At 34.0% G+C, this 19,620-nt stretch overlaps 1 protein-coding gene and 1 pseudogene across 1 annotated transcript; both read left to right on the plus strand.

Annotated features, from left to right (window-relative positions):
- The first annotated feature begins 959 nt into the window (after positions 1-959).
- On the plus strand, positions 960-7,672 carry LOC128183299 (uncharacterized). The gene is made up of 3 exons (XM_052852258.1): positions 960-1,091; positions 3,486-3,768; positions 5,093-7,672. Exons 2-3 carry the CDS (start codon positions 3,502-3,504, stop codon positions 5,399-5,401), a joined length of 576 nt encoding a protein of 191 aa, XP_052708218.1. The 5' UTR covers positions 960-1,091; positions 3,486-3,501; the 3' UTR covers positions 5,402-7,672.
- A 23-nt stretch (positions 7,673-7,695) lies between these two features.
- Positions 7,696-19,420, plus strand: LOC128183300 (uncharacterized; annotated as a pseudogene).
- The last annotated feature ends 200 nt before the right edge of the window (positions 19,421-19,620 follow it).

Below are 19,620 nucleotides of genomic sequence, written 5' to 3' on the forward strand. Positions count from 1 at the left end.
GTTTAGAAGATAAACAAAAATTATTTTGGATTCTAAACTGTGAAGAATTAGATAAATTAAACTCTGTTGGTAAATTTTTACAAAAGGCATTGCCTTAATTTGTATTTCCTATTCAAATATTGGTTTTTTTATTTTTCAATCATATGATGAACTATTTCAAATTTGTATGTACATTTGTATCTTGACATATTTATGTATGGTGTTTAACATGAATATATAGAAGACACTATATTGAATGTATGAAAACATACATAATTATACATATATATATACATATATACTATTTAATTGCTCATGTCTGTCATAGTTCTTTAAATCATCCAGCTCTTTCCCTCTTCTATATGTTTATTGAATGTTTTATGTTCATTGGATGTTGTATGTCAACAGTCTTCATGTTGCCCCTTGAGGGCCCTTAATTGGTTAATAAAGAAATTGAATTGAATTGAAATTGTGCATATTACACATTTACGGTATTTACATGAATTGAACGCTTAGCACATGCAACTTCTAAATATTCTATTTTTTATAACGCCGTACTCTGGACCGTAGCTTGAGTTAAGGCTATGGTTTAACGCCCGTTTACAGAGACAGAGAGAGAGAGAGAGTTTTAGTTTTGCACAGAATTTAAACATAGGGGATAGTCGATTTTGAATGAATAATATTGGGGGGAAATGAACTGTTCTGAGAAATCCTTCAGCTCTGGCATTGCATAAGCATGTACTGATAACTCCGCCTAACTCAACCAATCATAAAGTTTTCACAACGGCGGCGTGTATAATTTATGCATGACGTAGCTGACAGAAATGATCGTGACGCTATAGGAAAAGTCAAACCAAATCGGTTTTGATAATATATCCTTTTGCGATAATTATTTTCTCTGTACCTCATGTTACGTTATGAACTTGAGCACGTGTCACAGTTTTGAATTTTCCCGCCAGTAACCACGTGAAAACTCCGACGAATGTAAACAAACAGTGATATTTTTTTAATCCACGGGCGACCACTCTGATCAGTTGCTAGAAAATAAGCTTACGGGCACGTAACGGATAGTTGGCGAGCTGAGGATTGACAGATCGACGAACAGACGACAGGTAAGGCACAAAGGGTAAATGAGAGATGGGCAGAGAGTTTATCAGAAAGTGTCGGAGTCTATAGTCCCAGGCCTACTTCATTTGACATGAGTTACAATGGTATTCAAGCCTTTGTTTTGACCATAGAATTGTAGTTGACCCAGAGATTACCAAGTTGTAATTCTTCAGCATAATGCTTTAATTAATTATGCAAATTTTGTGATACTAGATTATCTTATTCATTCAAGGTAAGTTTATTTTTCATTATAATAATGCTGTTCACAATAATTCAGCCACATGTACGTGTAGCCCGAGATACAATAACATTGAAATATGGAATATATCGATTTGCTTTAAATTTCAATTTGACCTCTAAGCACCGAGGTATTATTTCAAAAGGTAAACTGTCTACAGCAAGATAGAAAAAAAATTATAAGCGCAATGTCGGCTGTTTAGATTTGAGAGAAGAACACATTATCCCCTGGGGATATCGTTATGGGTTAGTGAATCGATCAGCAATGTACGTTTATAAATTATACGTGTTGGATTGGTGGTACGGGATAGTTGCAGGGGCCAAAGTCCACTTCCGAGCCATTCCTACAGGGAAACAGATGAAATAAAGGAAACCATGTCCCAACGTTTACTTTCGCGTACTGATAGTCAGTAATAGCACTGTATTCTAGAAGCTAGTGGCTCAAAGCCATGCAGTGTCTGACATTAATTAATAACTTGTCATGCACGAAAAATACGCGATCATTTCTTATGGTTTGGAGGGGCGGGACGAAAGAATTTTTAAACAAAAGGAAAAAATAAAACAGTATATGCTTTTATCTCTAACACATCGAACATATAACTATAAATACGTCACGAGTATTGTTATATACAGGCAATATTTGAAACCAGGACCAGGCAGTGTGTATTACTGTCCATGTGTGTTTATTCCCCCCCCCCCCCCCCGCCCCCAAACCCCCGCCAGACAAAAACCCGTACGTACATGTATAACTTTATACTGAGATCATGGAGATTTGTAAGTTTTAATGTTTTAGACCTGTCATCAACAATTACTTCACCGGTATATACATATATAACATTGTACTGAGATAGTGTAAGTTTTAATGTTTTTTTTGTCATCAACAATTACTTCCTTGTACACTATTGTACCGTGTGTACATGTATCTATAAGTTTCCATGCCAACACATGATGAGCAGATAAATGGCTGTGTTATTGCTCTGTTAAAATTTGTGCATTTAGAAAATCAAAAGAATGGTCCACTTGGTAACCAACCTCCCCTCCCCACCCCCACTCCCAGGTAATCTATAACATCTTGTACATGTTGTACAATTGTTTATATTGTGAAGCTATTGCTAGAACTTTTTTGGATGTAAACAAATACAATACTGTGTAGTATACTGATTTATTAATCTTCCTTAGGTCCCCCACCCTCCCGACTTGGTGCTACGATGCACATGGTGCATGCATGAACTATCTCTCATCTCTCATATATAGACCTACATTGGTGCATGTCCCTATCTACACGTAGTATCTTGGATTTCAGAACAGTATGCTACCCCCCCCCCCCTCCCCCGGAGAAGGCTTACACTCAGTATAGGCATTGCCTGCTACTTAATCCATAATATTTATGTAAATATATATTTGCATAATAAAATATGTTCAAATCAACCCCTTCCCACCACGTCTTTCCTTGGACGTTCGATTGTGTCAACTTGCAGTGCGTTTTTATTTCCTGAGAGAAGAATTTAAATGTTTCTCCAATTTTAAAACATTTACTGAAAGATATACATTAGATCTATAATCTATATATCTAAACACGTTCATCATAAAATGAAAACCGCTATAAAGACCCCCCCCCCCCCAAGAAAAAAAATACAGCGCTCATCTGTCTGCATATACCAAAGACGAGTAGGATTTATCCATCTGTCCACCAGCCAACCCCCTCCCCCACAGAGCACCCCTCTGTCCGCAATGTAGGTCTGTAGACTGGGCGTGCATTATCTGGCAATGACCTGGATTGACTGGGATTATCTACATGTCGCCGCTCCAACACAATCTGTCTGTAATTCACTCAGTAATTCATTGATAATGGGTTATACTTAGTATTACATTGATAAACAAAACAGTCCCAGTGTGTTACAGATACATCAGGGTCAATGTCGCCGTGTCTTAGTATTACATGTATAAGTATACATTGATAAGATATAGTTCTAGTTATTAGCTGCCCCTGGATTCAGGGTTACGAAGTTTTTTCTTTTCATAATATTTTATGTGAGAGGGAATGGTAATATCTGAACCTACCTTCGAATAATTTATTCTGCATTAATGAACAACAAGTTTTACTATATGTTAAATATCGGCAAATATTTTCTATTCATTATTTACTTCGGTGTCTTTTACAGCAAACCTGTCAAAAAGATGTTGAACTTGGAGAATTTTGCTGCGTTTTTCTTGTTCTTTTTGGAGTGTTATCACATCTGTGGTCATCTGAACGTCCTCTTCCGGATCCGCCTTTTACCGCGCAGAGACCTAGTGCGCATCCGGTTCTACTTCCTGTTTGACCTACTGACGGTGTTCGCCTCGTCCTTCTTGTTTTTACACCGGCTCCAATGGCTGGCGGCCGTACAGATTGTACAACATTTGTATTACTTCATGTACTGGGAGAAAACGGCACCCGCCAAAAAGGTACATGCACAAAACTATAATAATAAAGAGGTCACCGAGTCTTACTATAACATACACGGTATATTTACCACAACAAATAAAATGGATAAGCTACACGTATAATTGGTTCCTCCACTTTTTTAATGGCCCCTGCAGGTCGCTACAAGCCTCTCTTTTGAATTACCTTACTATATAAAACAAGCCCCTGTAATGGATCATACTAGAGTTGTATCATTTCGCAAGATACACACATAAACACCCCTGCGAATGTTATTGTCATTGAAATTTTAAATCACGTGGTTTTTTTTTACCCTTTCAGTTTCGCAGTAAAAATCGTGCCTCGTGTTTATAGTCTATTTTAGAGAATCTAAGTACTTGTAGTCAAATATAAATTCTAGAGGTTTATTGATTTTAAACTTTATCTTCATTAATTGGTGGGTAAAATGTGTCCTAGAAATAAATGTGACAATACAAAAATTGTTTTTTTTTCTGCTGTTGCGACAATTAACATGCGTAGTAGACATACTAAGAATGAATTTTCGATCCGCGTCTGACCTAGTAATAACACTAATAGTGAAACAGACTGTACTATTTTATGCAGAATGTTCCTTGAAAATGGCTCGATATACTAAGTTTTTATACAAAACATTCACCCATTATTTTCTTTAAAACATGGTATTGCACACCACACGCATCAAACATGGCTATGATTTTATTAAGCAAACCAATGTTTATATTATCAACCACTCTACACGTGGTTGAACACGAACGATAACTCTGTTTCGAGTATCATCGTTTAATTTAAAAAACCGCTAGATGGTGAAATAAGACATACATCTTAAAATATGTTGATGTTTTAACATAAATCAAAGTAGGATATGATATGAAAATATAGTACTTACGTATTTTGAGAATATTATCCGAACACTTATACTTCCGCTCGAAATTTCACATGAACTGAAGAAATCTCGGTGAAGTCTCGTGAACTTTCATTCGAGCACCTCTGGATTTATTACATACTTAGCAACGATAAAGAAAACATTCCGAACACATTCGCAGGGGTGATAAAGGTATCTACATATACATATACATGTATACAGTAGTTTATACTGCCACTTGCCCCTAACCCTTCGACCTTTTAATCAATTTTTTTTACCAACGATCAGTTAATATTTTTCAGATACTTAAAAAGTGTACATGTGAGCTTTTGGATTTAGGTCAGGATTAAATAAAAACCTCCGTTGCATGTGTTGAATTTTGTTAACAATGATTTCCCGATTTTCTTAACCGTAAAATGATGATAATCTCCAACCATGTCCTGATCAATATCTGACTTTTATTTCAGATCGTCAGCTGGAGTTCCCTGGACTGGACGGCCAGTGATTACAAGGAAGAATGGCATTTCGACTCCATCTTGGGTACCGCGTTTGACGTCATCGTTCACGGCAGCATGGCGTTCCTTCTCGGCCAATATCTATCCACGGTACAAATCTTCGTCAGCCTGTTTTTGGTACAGTGCTCTCTATTGGTCGTTCTATGTGGGCCGTGGTTCGCGTGGAGCACGCCATGGGCGGCGCCTAAATGGGTGCAAAAGAGGATCCGCCCCCTGTCTAAGGAAGAATGCCGGCTGGGTATAGGGAAACAGTCGGAGTAGTTTGAATGTATCATGATATATAATGGAGGGGATAGGTCCTTTGTCTATACATGTATATCGCTAGTTTCCAAGCACATGGGCATCTTATCCGCTCTGCTCTCGATGACGCGTTTATATATAAATAGAGCGGAAAAGATGCCCCTGTGTTCCAAGTCAGTGAAAGACATCTGTGTAAAAGGGGGTGGGGGTGCATTGTATTCTCTTAAGAAAATCAACAGGCATAAATTTGGCTATGCCACAGAACTTCTTTAAAGAGGGGGTGGTAAGGGTAGAGTGGAGGGTGAATCATCCTACTTTATGCTCATCGTCATCACAACGAAAATACACGCTGTGGCGTCATATACCTGTACAGCGATTCGTGTCCAAGAACAGAAAAAGTATAAATTAAATTATGTTGTTGGAAATTAAGATTTTATCTATGATGTACGTAGGTTCCTCATTATTGTGCTACTTGTTATAATATTTGCTTTCAACAAGCTACACGCATGTGCAGTGTTTTATTCTCTCAACAAACATGTACACATATATTTCTCGCATTATCACCGGTGTGAGATCGGTTTGTCCGGTGTGAGACAGCAGTGTGAGATTTTTCTTTCTTACACTGTGTATTACTACGCCGTTTTAAAACATAAACAAACGTTGTCTGCTGTAGGGAAATGCAAAATGGTGCATTGAGATTATCCATTAAGTAATTGTGTTGCTTAATTAATTACAACTTATCATATTTTTAATTAAAAAACTGTCGTATGCTCTCATTTTGACTTGCACTATTTAAAGCACGCGGAGGAATAAACTGAAAGTAATCTTTTGAACGTCATAACAGAAAGTTGTCAAACATCATTTTTTTTTTAAGGTAATATAATGCGAGAAAAATAATCATTCATTATATACTCGTGTGGGATAGTGAAATTCCACCTCGGGGCAAAGATTCACGTTCTAGGACTCGGCAAAGCCTCGTCCTAGACCGTGAATCTTGTCCCCTCGGTGGAATTTCACTATCCCACACTCGTAATAATGAATGATTCTAGTAATCACAAATTGTCGATATGTACAGCTATCCAACATTGATTAAAATGTATAATATAATCACATTAATATCTAATAGTGTTATCTAATTTTTAAGTAATTATAGTAAAGTTTGATATTGATGTTATTTTTTTTTTTTTTTTTTGAAAAACGGAGATGACTAAGCAAAAGATGTTTCAGATTCACTAGTACATGTGTATGTACATGTACTATTCTCATTTCAGCCTTGACTTTCAGGATGGAGAAGGTTCATTTTATGTCTTAGCTCATTCTCTCACCAGAGGTCGCGCCACATTAAGCAAACTCGTCTAGCATCACCTCTGGTGAGAGAATGGTTTTTAGCTCACCTGAGCTGAAAGCTCAAGTGAGCTATTCTGATCACATTTTGTCCGTCGTCCGTCTGTCCGTCCGTCTGTCCGTCTGTCCGTCCGTCCGTCTGTCCGGGTTTACGAGAGCTACATTGTGGGGATGAATACAAGTTCAAACATACATTGTGGGGAAAATTAGAATTGTGGGGATATCCCCACAAGGCGGAGTGTCTTTAAATGAATTGTGGGGATGATTGTTCTTCAGTGACAAAGACATCCCCAGAGTGAATTGTCCGATGTCCATAGTCAACTTTGTCTTTATTGAAAAATGTCTGTAGTACAAGAGTTCCTTCCCCCTTGACCGTGAAATAGTTGATTTCGGATCTCTTCGGATTTTTTTCGGAGAGCCTCTAGACGTTAGGTATTGTCAATCGGATTACTTTGCCACTTCCGTCGTGTGACGTAATTTTTTGCGCATGCTCATTTTGATGTAACATGGCATGGTGGAAACCGTGAAACGTAGAAGGTGAGTGTGCTGGTAGAAAAGATAAAAAAAACACCTGTATTTCATCTTTGAGTTTATATACATTGATAACCACCTAATTCTTACTAAACTTAGACATTTGTTATTACATATACAGTTTAAAAATAGAAACGGGAAAGTTTCGTAGGACGTTCATGGTTGGATCAGAGGAATCTCGGATTAATTGACGCGTCAAGTTGGTTGTGCTTTTCGATGCCACGAAAGCTTGAAATAATAAGCTAACATACATTTACTACTATTTTCTAATATGCATTAGTATTACTTATTATCGTGAGGGGTCATTTTCGTTGTGTTAGAAGCATGGACCCAGGAGAGACATACAAATTTGTGACGGGTAACTACAATTACCGAACTGCCCCCCAATATACCGAAATGCCCATTGAAAACACCGAAATGCCCTTCAAATGTTCATTTGTTATTCCTTATGTTTCCGGCAATGAATATGACTATATATGAAATAATTACGTTTTTCACATGTAAACACATTTGAGTGAAGAACAATATATACGGTGAATTGTTCAACAAAAAATATATAATCAAACCTATTGTTTTGGTTTATTGTTTTTACAAGAAAATGATTAATAAAAGATAAATTTAACAAAATTTTAAAGGAAAAAAAAATGTATAATAACATTAAAGAAATGGAAGAATTATTGTCCTAGGATTTCATTTGTCCTCTTTAACCATGGGCACTATCTAATATTTCTCATATTTTGGAATGTAATGAGTTACAAAGTTGTATATTAGGTGTCCTGAAATACATCTTTAATGATTGAAAATTGAGAATTTTTTAATGGCATTTCGGTGTTTTCATCGGGCATTTCGGTAAATCGCGGGCATTTTGGTAATTCTATATACCTAGTTGTGACTTCCACAAAATAAAAAAAATTGTATGCATTACTACTTAACATTCGCCAACCACGAAATCAAGTCCTAATATAAACAAACTGTTGTTTTAAAAAAGTCATAATTGGAATCTACAACGTATAGATACAGATGTACAGAAAGCAATATTTTATCATCCCTAAACCTCGAGAATTTAACCCGCGAGAATATGTGATTTTACAGTAGGGTCATAAATACAGCAAATAAGTTCTTTGTCAGTGAATTAAAAATAGGTATGAATTGTTTAATTGATTTTATAATAAGAATTAACAGTTTTAATCAAAAAAAATTTTTTTGCCAAATATTTTAAATTTTTTTTTCAGGGGAAATATGGAAAAGTTTGAGTTTCTGTCTATTTTTGTTTACTTTTTATTGAATTTAGTATTGCGTGTCGCTTGTGTTTTCTTCAAGTTCCCTGTCCTATTTTACACTTCCCTGGTTATTGACATCCTTTTACTGTTTTGTTTTGGAGTTTACGTGTCAATTTTGTACTGCCAAAGGGGTAAGAATTTTAAGATTGGTCCATCTTAAAATGATGTTTTCTTGTCCTTTCCTGACTCGGGGTGAAATTACTGGGTGGTAGGTAGGTGAGAAAATCTTTTTTCCAAAAAAATTTGACTTATTTGATGACGGGATAAAAGAATTAAAAAGAAAAAAATATGTCCTGGAATGTAATAAAAAATTAAATAGGGCCTTTTTTGGTTACCGGTAGTCGATTTGGAAAGGGCAACAAAACATTTTTTGTAAGATAACCATATAGGCATACAACTAATATGAAATCTTAGATAAAAGCATATACATGAATATTACAGGATTCCTTTTCTTATTACTGCTAAACTCTAGCTCTGTGACTGATGAAATTCTGAGAGAGAGCTACAGGATACAAGTTTTGTAAAAACCTCGATTTATGGCCACCGTGTTTTAGTCACTTGCTTCAAGTTTTATTTCTTCTATTAAATGATTTCTCACATGTTCTCATTTCATCCCCTGTACATGTAGCATTTGAAATTTTAGCTGTTTGCAGGAGCAATCTTGGTGTAACAACACATCTAGTTTTGAAGAATATTCAGGCCTAAAATAAAAAAAAAATGGTTTGTTTGCAGTTGCCTATCAACCCACTAAAAATGCGCCCGACTCAAACTTTTTTACAGCCATTATTTGATTGTTTTTTGGTTTTTTTTTTAAAGTTTCAAATTTTTAGGATGTTCAAACTTTTTTGTCTATTTTCAAAATTTTTGTTTCTGTCAATAAGTGGCTTAAAGTAAGTAGAGCTTTATTTACCTACAATAATCCTATAATCCAATAAATCTCTGATTTGTAATAAGGTTGGCCTCATGTATGAATAAAGTTATTTGATTTATTGAAATTCTATTTTAATCCCATAAACAGGAAGTAATCAATCACATGTGAAAAACATTCAAGATGGAGGACTGTGATTTGCCATGTGCAGTTATTCTATTTCATTCTGATCTTGATTTCTCTCAAGCATGTGCATTTTGCTCTGACATGGATATAGATGTTTTAGAAACTGAAATATATGGTTATAGTTGTTTAGTATTTTTTTTACAAATGGAATTTAGTGCAGTTTTGTTTTTTTGCAACCTCAGTGGTTTTTCTGTTCATAAGTATATTCAGCAGTAAAAAAAAAAAAAAAAAAAAAAAGGAAATTAGTAGATGTTAAGGTAAGAATTTTATTTTTTGTTTGGTATTTCTTTTGGAAATTAATTTAAATTCAGTATTTCAATTGAGGCATTCAACAGTAATCCTAGATTGACTGCCCAGGCCCACTCTGTTAGTCATTTTATCCTCGTAATGACAGACTGACATGAAACACTTGGCAGACTCTGAATGACACAGATTTTTATAGGGAGAGAAATGGAGGTTTTGCTGTTGATGATATTAGTGACAAGTATCATAATTATGATGATCTTAGGTATTGGTATCATTTTCCTTTTTATCTTCTTTCGAAAGTGGACAAGTTTTTTCAGAAGGTGGAATGATATTATTCAGTAATGAAGAGGTACATATCTTGTATATAATTTAAGATAATTAAGACTTTATTTTGTGCGTGTTAATTGAAAAGTAATCAAATAATTTATTTTTATGTTGATTGTAATTGTTTAACATATGTTTTACTAGAAAAACTTTGATAACTTGTGTATTTATATGCTCAGAAGGCTAGTCGATAAAAAATCCCAACAAAAACAGTCATAATCTGATAATGAAAACAGATTTTAACCCAAAATGAATAGACCCAGAAAGGCAGACAGTTTGGCCCCACAATAAAAGACATTCAATTCCCAAAGTGACAGACAACATAATTGATCTAATAAAAGAATATAAGGCCAAAAAGAGTAGACGCAGAAAGACAGACAGTTTGGCCCCATAATAAAAGACATTAAATTCCCAAAGTGACTGACAACATAATAGATCTAATATAAGAAATATAAGGCCAAAAAGGGTAGACCCAGAAAGACAGACAGTTTGGCCCCATAGTAAAAGACATTCAATTCCCAAAGTGACAGACAACATAAAAGATCTAATAAAAGGAATAGAAGGCCAAAAAGGGTAGACACAGAAAGACAGACAGTTTGGCCCCATAATAAAAGACATTCAATTCCCAAAGTGACTGACAACATAATAGATCTAATATAAGAAATATAAGGCCAAAAAGGGTAGACACAGAAAGACAGACAGTTTGGCCCCATAATAAAAGACATTCAATTCCCAAAGTGACAGACAACATAATAGATCTAATATAAGAAATACAAGGCCAAAAAAGGGTAGACCCAGAAAAACAGACAGTTTGGCCCCACAATAAAGGACATTCAATTCCTAAAGTGACAGACAAAACAAAAAGGAAAACTTAGATTAAATAAAAGGAATGTAAAACAAAAAAGATCCATAAGGACGGATAGTTTGACCTCCCAATAAAAGATTTAATTCCAATTTGACAGTCATAGTCAACAGTACATAGGAAAACTAAACAACATAAGCCCACATAAGCTGACAGACCAAAAACCCCCACTGTGGCAGACAGAATAAGCCCACAATGGCTTTGACAATAACCCCCATACTGATAGACAAAAAACCCCACGGTGTCAGACAGAATAAGCCCACAATGGCTTTGACTATAATCCCCATACTGATAGACAAAAAACTCCACTGTGTCAGACAGAATAAGCCCACAATGGCTTTGACTATAATCCCCATACTGATAGACAAAAAAACCCACTGTGTCAGACAGAATAAGCCCACAATGGCTTTGACAATAATGCCCATGGATAAAATTAATCATTTTAATGTATTAAATAAGAAACATCTGTAACCATTTTAGTGTTATTATTAAGAAAAATGATTTAAATGTAATTTCTTTGTTCTTTTCAAGAATCTGAAGATGCCAGCTCAAACAAGGAAGAGGAAGAAAGGTAAACAGTCTTAGTTAACATGGGTAAACTTGGTTAATTAAAAATTAATAGCAAAGTGTGTTTTTTATTATAATCGTGTATGAAAAAAATTAAATATTAATTTGGCCACCCCCTATGGAGTATTTAGGATGATGCAAATACTTATTTGAGTAGAAATACCTTGCAAACAAATTTTCCCATGGTTTGATGCAACATTTTAGATAGTGTATAATAAATGCATTTTTTAAAATTTATTTTAGAAAGTAGAAAGACTGAAGAAGTTACTTATGTAAAAGGTAAGTGTTGAATATTATAAAATATTGATATGTCCCCATATTCTAGTGCTGTAAGCTATCAGTTAGTAATTTTTCGAGTGACAGAAAGACAAAACAAATTTAACTGAAGGGATTTTAGCAAGACTAAATTTTAAAATACAAAAATCAAGTTTTACTTCCAACTTTTAACATGCATATCCTAAAAATTGTTTTGAATATTATGTTTCTACGCGAGTTCTCTTCTACCTGTTATTCAGCAAAAGCACCACAAAGTATTAGATTTAGTAATGAGAAAACAACCATGTTCTTTATTAGGCAGAAAAATTCAAAGATACTTATTAATGATGTGGTGACCTTTTCTCTTGGATGATCACGATGGCTGAAGTATCTTTATTTATTTAACAGGCCAAATTGTATACTGTTACTGGAAGGGAATATGGTGGCCAGGTGCTGTGGAGAGTGTTTTGAAAAACGATGTGTACCAAATTTCCTTTTGGAAAGAGGAGGAAAGGTAAGGAATAATTTGATTTAAAAGGATATAGATTTTTTTCATTTAAAATGTTTTATATGAAGGTCTGTGATTTATAAAAAGGAATTTATTGTAAGCAAGATACTAGTATATGATTTTAAGTACCAGTAAATCTGATCTATAATTATGTTCAGGTGTACAAAAATTTACTTTGTGTTGAAAATTCACTGCATCAGTAAGACTTTAACAAACTTCATATCTTTGTTAAATAGTTATACTCCTTCATGTACAAAAAAAGTTTTTGCAAATGTGTATACTTAGCACACAATATATGTAATTGTTTTTCACATCTGTAGGATTACATGTAACAGCCACAATCTCCGTAATTTTCAATGTGACACAGACACAGACTTGATTGCTTCAAGTTTAAGTAAATAAGTTTGGTTTAAATTAGTTCCTTTTGTTAAGAATGTTTTTTCATTTAATCTTAAGTCCAAGAAATGGATATTTTTCTAAGATACTTGTTCATCAGTCAAACATAAGTTATTCCTACTTATGAAATAATCACTGATGAATATTTATTTGTTTTTCTTTTATAAGTACTACTATCCCAGAAGAAAAAAATTCCACATCCATATAAAAAATGTTGAATTGTTAACATTAACCAGACTGTTTTTGTTTTCTACTAATGCATGCTATGAGAAGAAGGGCAGGGTTGGACAGTTAAACTTCTAAAATGTGACAGAATTAAATTATTACATCATGTGGTGTATTATAAATGTTCAAGACTATATAACCAAACAATTTTATTTATTTTTTAGGAATCGGGCAACTTAAATTTATGTGTTTTCAAACATGAATCATGTCTTGGCAATGTGTTTCATTAAATTGATAATTCGTACAAATTTGTCCTACCATGTTCCTATAAGATGCAGCGAAACAACTGTCCAATACTCCCAAAGAATGATAGATGAATGAAATTACTAGCGTGAAACAAAGCAATAAGAGTTGTTAATAACAGATAATTTATGATTTACTGGTTCTAAAACTGCAGAAAAATGTTTAACATTAATGAAAGCTCAGGATTCTGCAACCCTTGTATTTTCTTAAAGTATTTTTACTAAACTTTGCAAATGAACAAACTTAATTTTACTAGTTAAAAATACAAGTACTCGCATATTGTAATGCAAGAAATTGAATGCATCATTACTAATTTCAGAAAAAATAAAGAGGCAGGCTGATCTGAAAAATAAATACATGGAAGATGTAGAATATGCTAAATCTTTGAGTAAAAACAAACCGGCACCATCCCATACCTTGAGTTCACAGAGCCCTTCAGCTTGTGAAGAGGTACCTACCACAAGTGATAAGCCGGAACAAGAGAGGACACCACCCCACACCTTGAGTTCACAGAGCCCTTCAGCTTCATGTGAAGAGAAGCCTACCACTAGTGATAAGCCGGAAGAAGAGAGGGTACCACCTCACACCTTGAGTTTACTGAGCGGTCCAGCTTCATGTGAAGAGGTGCATACCACAAATGTTCAGCCGGAACAAGAGAGGTTACCACCCCACACCTTGAGTTTGCAGAACCCTCCAGCTTCATGTGAAGAGAAGCCTACCACAAGTTATAAGCCGGAACAAGAGAGGGTACCACCCAATACCTTGACTTTACAGAGCCCTTCAGCTTCATGTGAAGAGAAGCCTACCACAAGTGATAAGCCAGAACAAGAGAGGGCACCACCCTACACCTTGAGTTTACAGAACCCTCCAGCTTCATGTGAAGAGGTGCCTACCACACGTGATAAGCCGGAACAAGAGAGAACACCTACCCACACCTTTAGTTCACAGAACCCTCCAGCTTCATTCGAAGAGGAGCCTACCACTAGTGATAAGCCAGAACAAGAGAGGGCACCACCCCATACCTTGAGTTCACAGAGCCCTTCAGCTTCATGTGAAGAGAAGCCTATTACAAGTGATAAGCCAGGACAAGAGAGGGCACCATCCCATACCTTGAGTTCACAGAGCCCTTCAGCTTCATTCGAAGAGGAGCCTACCAAGAATTTCAAAAAGGGGTCGACACTGACTGAGGCAGTACTTATTACCTATAACCGACGGCGTCCAGGGGAAATTCAAGCAATGAGGTATTTTTAAGGCTATTAATCAAATTTATAAATGTACAATTATAATACAATATGGATATACTCCTTGAATTTAGGTGAAAATATTATGTTTTGATAGACATTATCTTCATATCAGTATTTTTAAGCTTCACATGGGAATAGAAGTCCTTGTTACTTTTCTAGAGGTCAGATTGCTGGAAAGGATGTGTAACTGGTTCCCTTGCTTTTCTGGAGGGATATGATATTAATATTTTTTGTAATATTATTAAATTGTGTTGACATAATCATTGATTTTACAGGTTGGTTGATTACCACAACAGGAAGACTGGAATAGATCCTGGTGTTGGAGAAGAAATAGTGAAATCACTGTCAGAATTTGAAAGAAAACTTGTAGAAGAACAAGATGTGATTGAAATAAGGGGAAAGGTTAGCAACTTTTACATGCATATGTAAGCTGTAACTGAATTTTTTTTAGCATTTAAAAGTATATTGTGTATAAAACAATTATTTTGTGTATGTGTTTTTAATTTTTGCTGTTAATTGTACTGTTGTAGCTGTAGACACATACATGTACATTAAGACATCATTCTTTTGGAAGTAAATGCACTTAAAATATGTATCATGCAATCTTGTGCATTTAATTTTGATCTTTTTATTTTCTAACAGTGTGGAAAATGTGTACCAGTGATCATTCCTAAGCATGTACGGGGGATTCTGGCACATCTATGTAATCAACGTGTAAGAGCAGCTGCAGGAATACCAAGCTCAAGTGTCCATATCTTTGCAACAAACAGTGAGTTTTAACAAATTACAGTTGATCTGGCTTTATCTATATATTTTCAATTGATCTGGTATTCTCTTTATATAATTTGTATACTACACAATTACAGACCTGTTTATTCTTATGATTTTCGGTGTATTTTGTACTGATTTTAAGTCCAAAATACATCTCATGGTTTGCTGAAGTGAAAATAAAGAAATCTGTTTTGATTTTAACAGCTAGTTTTCATTATGATCCGTCTCTGTTTGACACTTTCTGATCGCTAAAACAAGAGATAGTTTTCAAACACTTAAGTGATGTCAGGTGGCCAAAATGCAGTGGTTTAAAAAGATGAGAAATGTAGTTGTTCTTTAGTGATATATAAAAAATCGATGTAAATTGTAATCTTTCTTGCAAATGCCAAATCTTGCTGACAAATCTAATAAAAGATACTGAGAGACAGCAATACAGGTAAACAGGTCTGTAATTATCATAACCTCATTTCAACTAGAAACTAAAGGAGTGAAATTTTAGTATTCAAAATATAACTTTGCATTATGAAAAAAATTGTGGCAAAGATGGGGAAAAGAGTTTTGGGGAAAGATGCCTTAAATTTGCTTTCAATCTCTACTGCAGATGACAGTTAATGCTTTTGATTCTGTTATAATTGTCAAAGAAAAAAAATGGAAACAAAATACTGAAACATTCATTCCTGATTATGCCATCATTGAAATTGATGAAAAATAAATATTGTTTGTAGGGGCAGGTGTTTTTAGGGGATATGATTCTGTACAATTTGTGACACAGAATGCTGATCTTCAATTTCCGGAACGCATAAGAGGAACAAACATGAGACGTCTCATGGCAACTTTATGCCAGGTAAGTTTAGTTTTTATCCTTTTAAACATACAGTGAAATTTAACTTTTGTTTAAACGCCCTACTTAAACCATGTTTTGTGCTAAAGACTGTAAACCCCTTCCCTGCAGTCCCGCATTTTAATGCATATGCCATTTCCTATTTCTAATGCGAAATCACGCATATACTGTTTCCTGCAATCACACATTTTCACGCACTTTAAAAAGTTCATTTAATCTTCACTTTATTGCCAAAGTCCTTTTATTTTATACCTAATAAAATCTAATAAAAGAAGAAAATTTATTTTCTTATTGAAATGTTACGTCATAATATTATTTACACTAAACTTAGAGAAACTTGTACCAGGCTATAAAGTGCTTGTGGGGAAACAGTAACGTCATATTCTATTACGTGACATTAAATGTATGTTGCATAACAATTCAAGTTGTAAAGAGTTAAACTTAAGTCTCAGAATTGTATACCGCTCTGCAATTATAATCAGTTTCTCTCTTGTAAAGGTTTAAATACAGATTTTAAGTATCTTTTTCTTTAGGCCTTGGATGTGACACCACAGCAGCAAAAGTGGATCATCGATCACATGGGCCATACTCTAGATGTGCACAACATTCACTATAGATGTACATCAGATATCATAGAGAGATCAGACATTGCAAAATTATTAATGCTCATGGACAGGAAGCAGGTTGGATATTTCAAAAATAAAAGATTGGAAGAAATTAGCTTGGAAGGTAAGTGCTTAGCAAATGTTTTATATTATTCATAAAACTATAAAAAATTATCCCATACATGTAGTCAAATGAATACCAACTAAACATAAAACATATTTCTTATTTCATTATTGCTAACTCTTATTAAATAAGGAATCATTCTTTGAGTATTATGAGGTGATAATTTGGTCGGGGCGTGATCAAATCCAATAAAGCCCGAAGGGCTTTATGTTAGATTTGATCACACCCCGACCGAAATTATCATCTCATAATATTCAAAGAATGATTCCTTATTACTTATATTTATATAATTTTAAGCCATCGTACCATTATACATTTAAATGATAGATTAGCAAACACCGCTGGCGCCTCGATTTGGCGTCATTTGTATTATGGGTTATATAGTACAAAATCGATATGTAGTGTTATCACAGGCGAAGACACTGGAAAATGTAAATATAATAGGATAATGTTCAAAATGATATGACCAAACATTTTTATTTAATAAATGCAATAAAATCATTCTTTTTAATCATAGAATTAATTGAAGAACCAGACGAAACAATGATGTTGATGAGAATGATGACAGATTCTTGGACAGAGATGAAGTGTTCATCCCAAACCTGTTAAAAGATGAAGAGGAAGAAATTCTAGTCAGTAAGTAATATGAATCCATGGTGAGAAATATTTGGCCAAAAAATTATTTTTTTTTATTAATACAGTAGTTGTTTTTCAAGACTGGTACAAATTTGGAAGAATTTGAAAAAAAAAAATTTATTAGTTGAATGAATTTAGCCAACCATCATATAATTCATCTTAAAAAGCAGCATAAATAATGTGAGATTTCAACAATCTTTGAAAGGGGGACTTTTTTTTTTTTTATATGTTTTCAATCTTGTGGGGTGGGGTGGGGGGTAGTATTACTTTAACATTTACAAATTTATTTCACATGTGCTTTATCAGATAACTGTTAATCCCATTGGTCTCACGATTTTCTTGCTGGTAATCACTGTATGCAAATTGTTTTCCATCAATATCTTTTTCTTATACACTGTTCTGTGAAATGGTAATGATTGAAGTATTTCTTACAGAGACAAGCAAGAAGAAAAAGGCCAGTTTTACGAGGAAGAAATGGACAGTAGCAGAAGAAGAAGAAATAAAGAAGAGGTTTGCAGGTTTTCTTGCCCGGGACAAGTGTCCTAGGCAAAAAGACGTTGAGAAAGTGATGGCCCAAAGCAAGAAATATGGGGGTCTACTGCATACAAGACCAAGGGACAACATTAAGAAGAAAGTCAGTTGTATGCTGGTTAAAGCTAGAAAAAATAATAATGATTTGTAATGACATAATTGAATCATTCCGAAAAATGCCTCATATTGCAAGTGAATAGAGTTTTAAGAGCTATTATATACTAATATACTAAGATACTTAAAACTTATTTGTTTTTTTTGTTACCAAAAGTTAAGGTCATTGTATATTCATTTTTCAAGGGTTGTATTAGATTTTTTGTAAAAACGAAAGAAGTCTATCTAGACTTTAATTGACAAAAATAACTGGAAGTTACAATTCAATATTAGCATTAAAAAATCGATAATAAAGTCCCCATTATTTCAAGTACATGTAAAATGCGAAACATAGTTAGTTTGATATGTTTTGTTAAATTAATGATCAATTGTTTTGACCCACCTTTTAGTATGATCACCTACAAGTACAAACTAACTTTCGCTAATATTAGAAATAGAGAAAGTCCACTTTTCCTTTCAATTCAACATGGATGAAAATATAGTGAATATTTTTTTTTCACTTTTTGTTGACCAGTTGACTACTTGATTTTTTACTTTTGCTCACTGATTCCTGAAGTTAGTAGCACTGGTGATGATTATTGCACATCCTGTTCATTACATATTTTTGCTGTGTAGGTTTTGTACATGTACAAAAGCATCATTTCTGAAAGATGGTATTATTAAATGTGAAAGTGATGTTTATCACAAGTTTTAAAATATTTCATCTTAACTTTTTGTCTTGCACTTTCTTTTGTCAGATAATTGAATTTTTTCAATTGTCTATATTTAGAATAATACAACGAAAACTTGGTTTAAGGTAATTCAAGGAAATACCCTTACATAAGGGCTTTAAAAATAGATTTTTTTTTAAGAATTAGGCTGTGGAATAGTTGATAGAAAGCAGTGCAGTATTGCCACATGTACACTTTTTTTCATGTGTTCATGACTTTCCTTTTCATGTGCTCTCTTAAAAAGATGTTACATTATCTGCTGTCACCACTTGAAACATGTTCAATTTATGCTACATTTATTGATGTTTTGGGAAGAAAATTTTGTTTATAGATTAGAACGAGAGTACACAAATATTTTATTCAATAATTGGTTTAAATATTAAAGATGTGAATAATGGTTGAAAAGAGTATTTACTAAAAAAAAACCTGTGGTCTTTGTAGACCTTGATAATGTAACCCTTTAAATATTTTATTTTTTAACCAAAGAACAGTTTTTCTGTAATAATGATTAATGTTCAATGTGCTTTCATCAAAGGCATGAGAAAGTGTTAAGCTCATTGTGTTACATGTATGCTTGCATGCATTATTTGTAGAGATATACATTTAACTATTAAATTATGTGAAAATTATGTATTGTTGTGTGTCAAATATGTGGCTGACATATTCTTTTCATCTAAAGGATAGAGGGACAATAAATAGGAGACTTAACATGGAGTCAATTTCCATTGCTGTTAACTTCTTCATGGACATATAGTAGGATAAATAATACGAAAAAAATCACTGTTTTGCACAAAGTCGAAATATACCAATTTAAAAGAAGAATATAAAA

This window comes from Crassostrea angulata, chromosome 5, assembly GCF_025612915.1.
Source record: "Crassostrea angulata isolate pt1a10 chromosome 5, ASM2561291v2, whole genome shotgun sequence".
Taxonomy (NCBI): domain Eukaryota; kingdom Metazoa; phylum Mollusca; class Bivalvia; order Ostreida; family Ostreidae; genus Magallana; species Magallana angulata.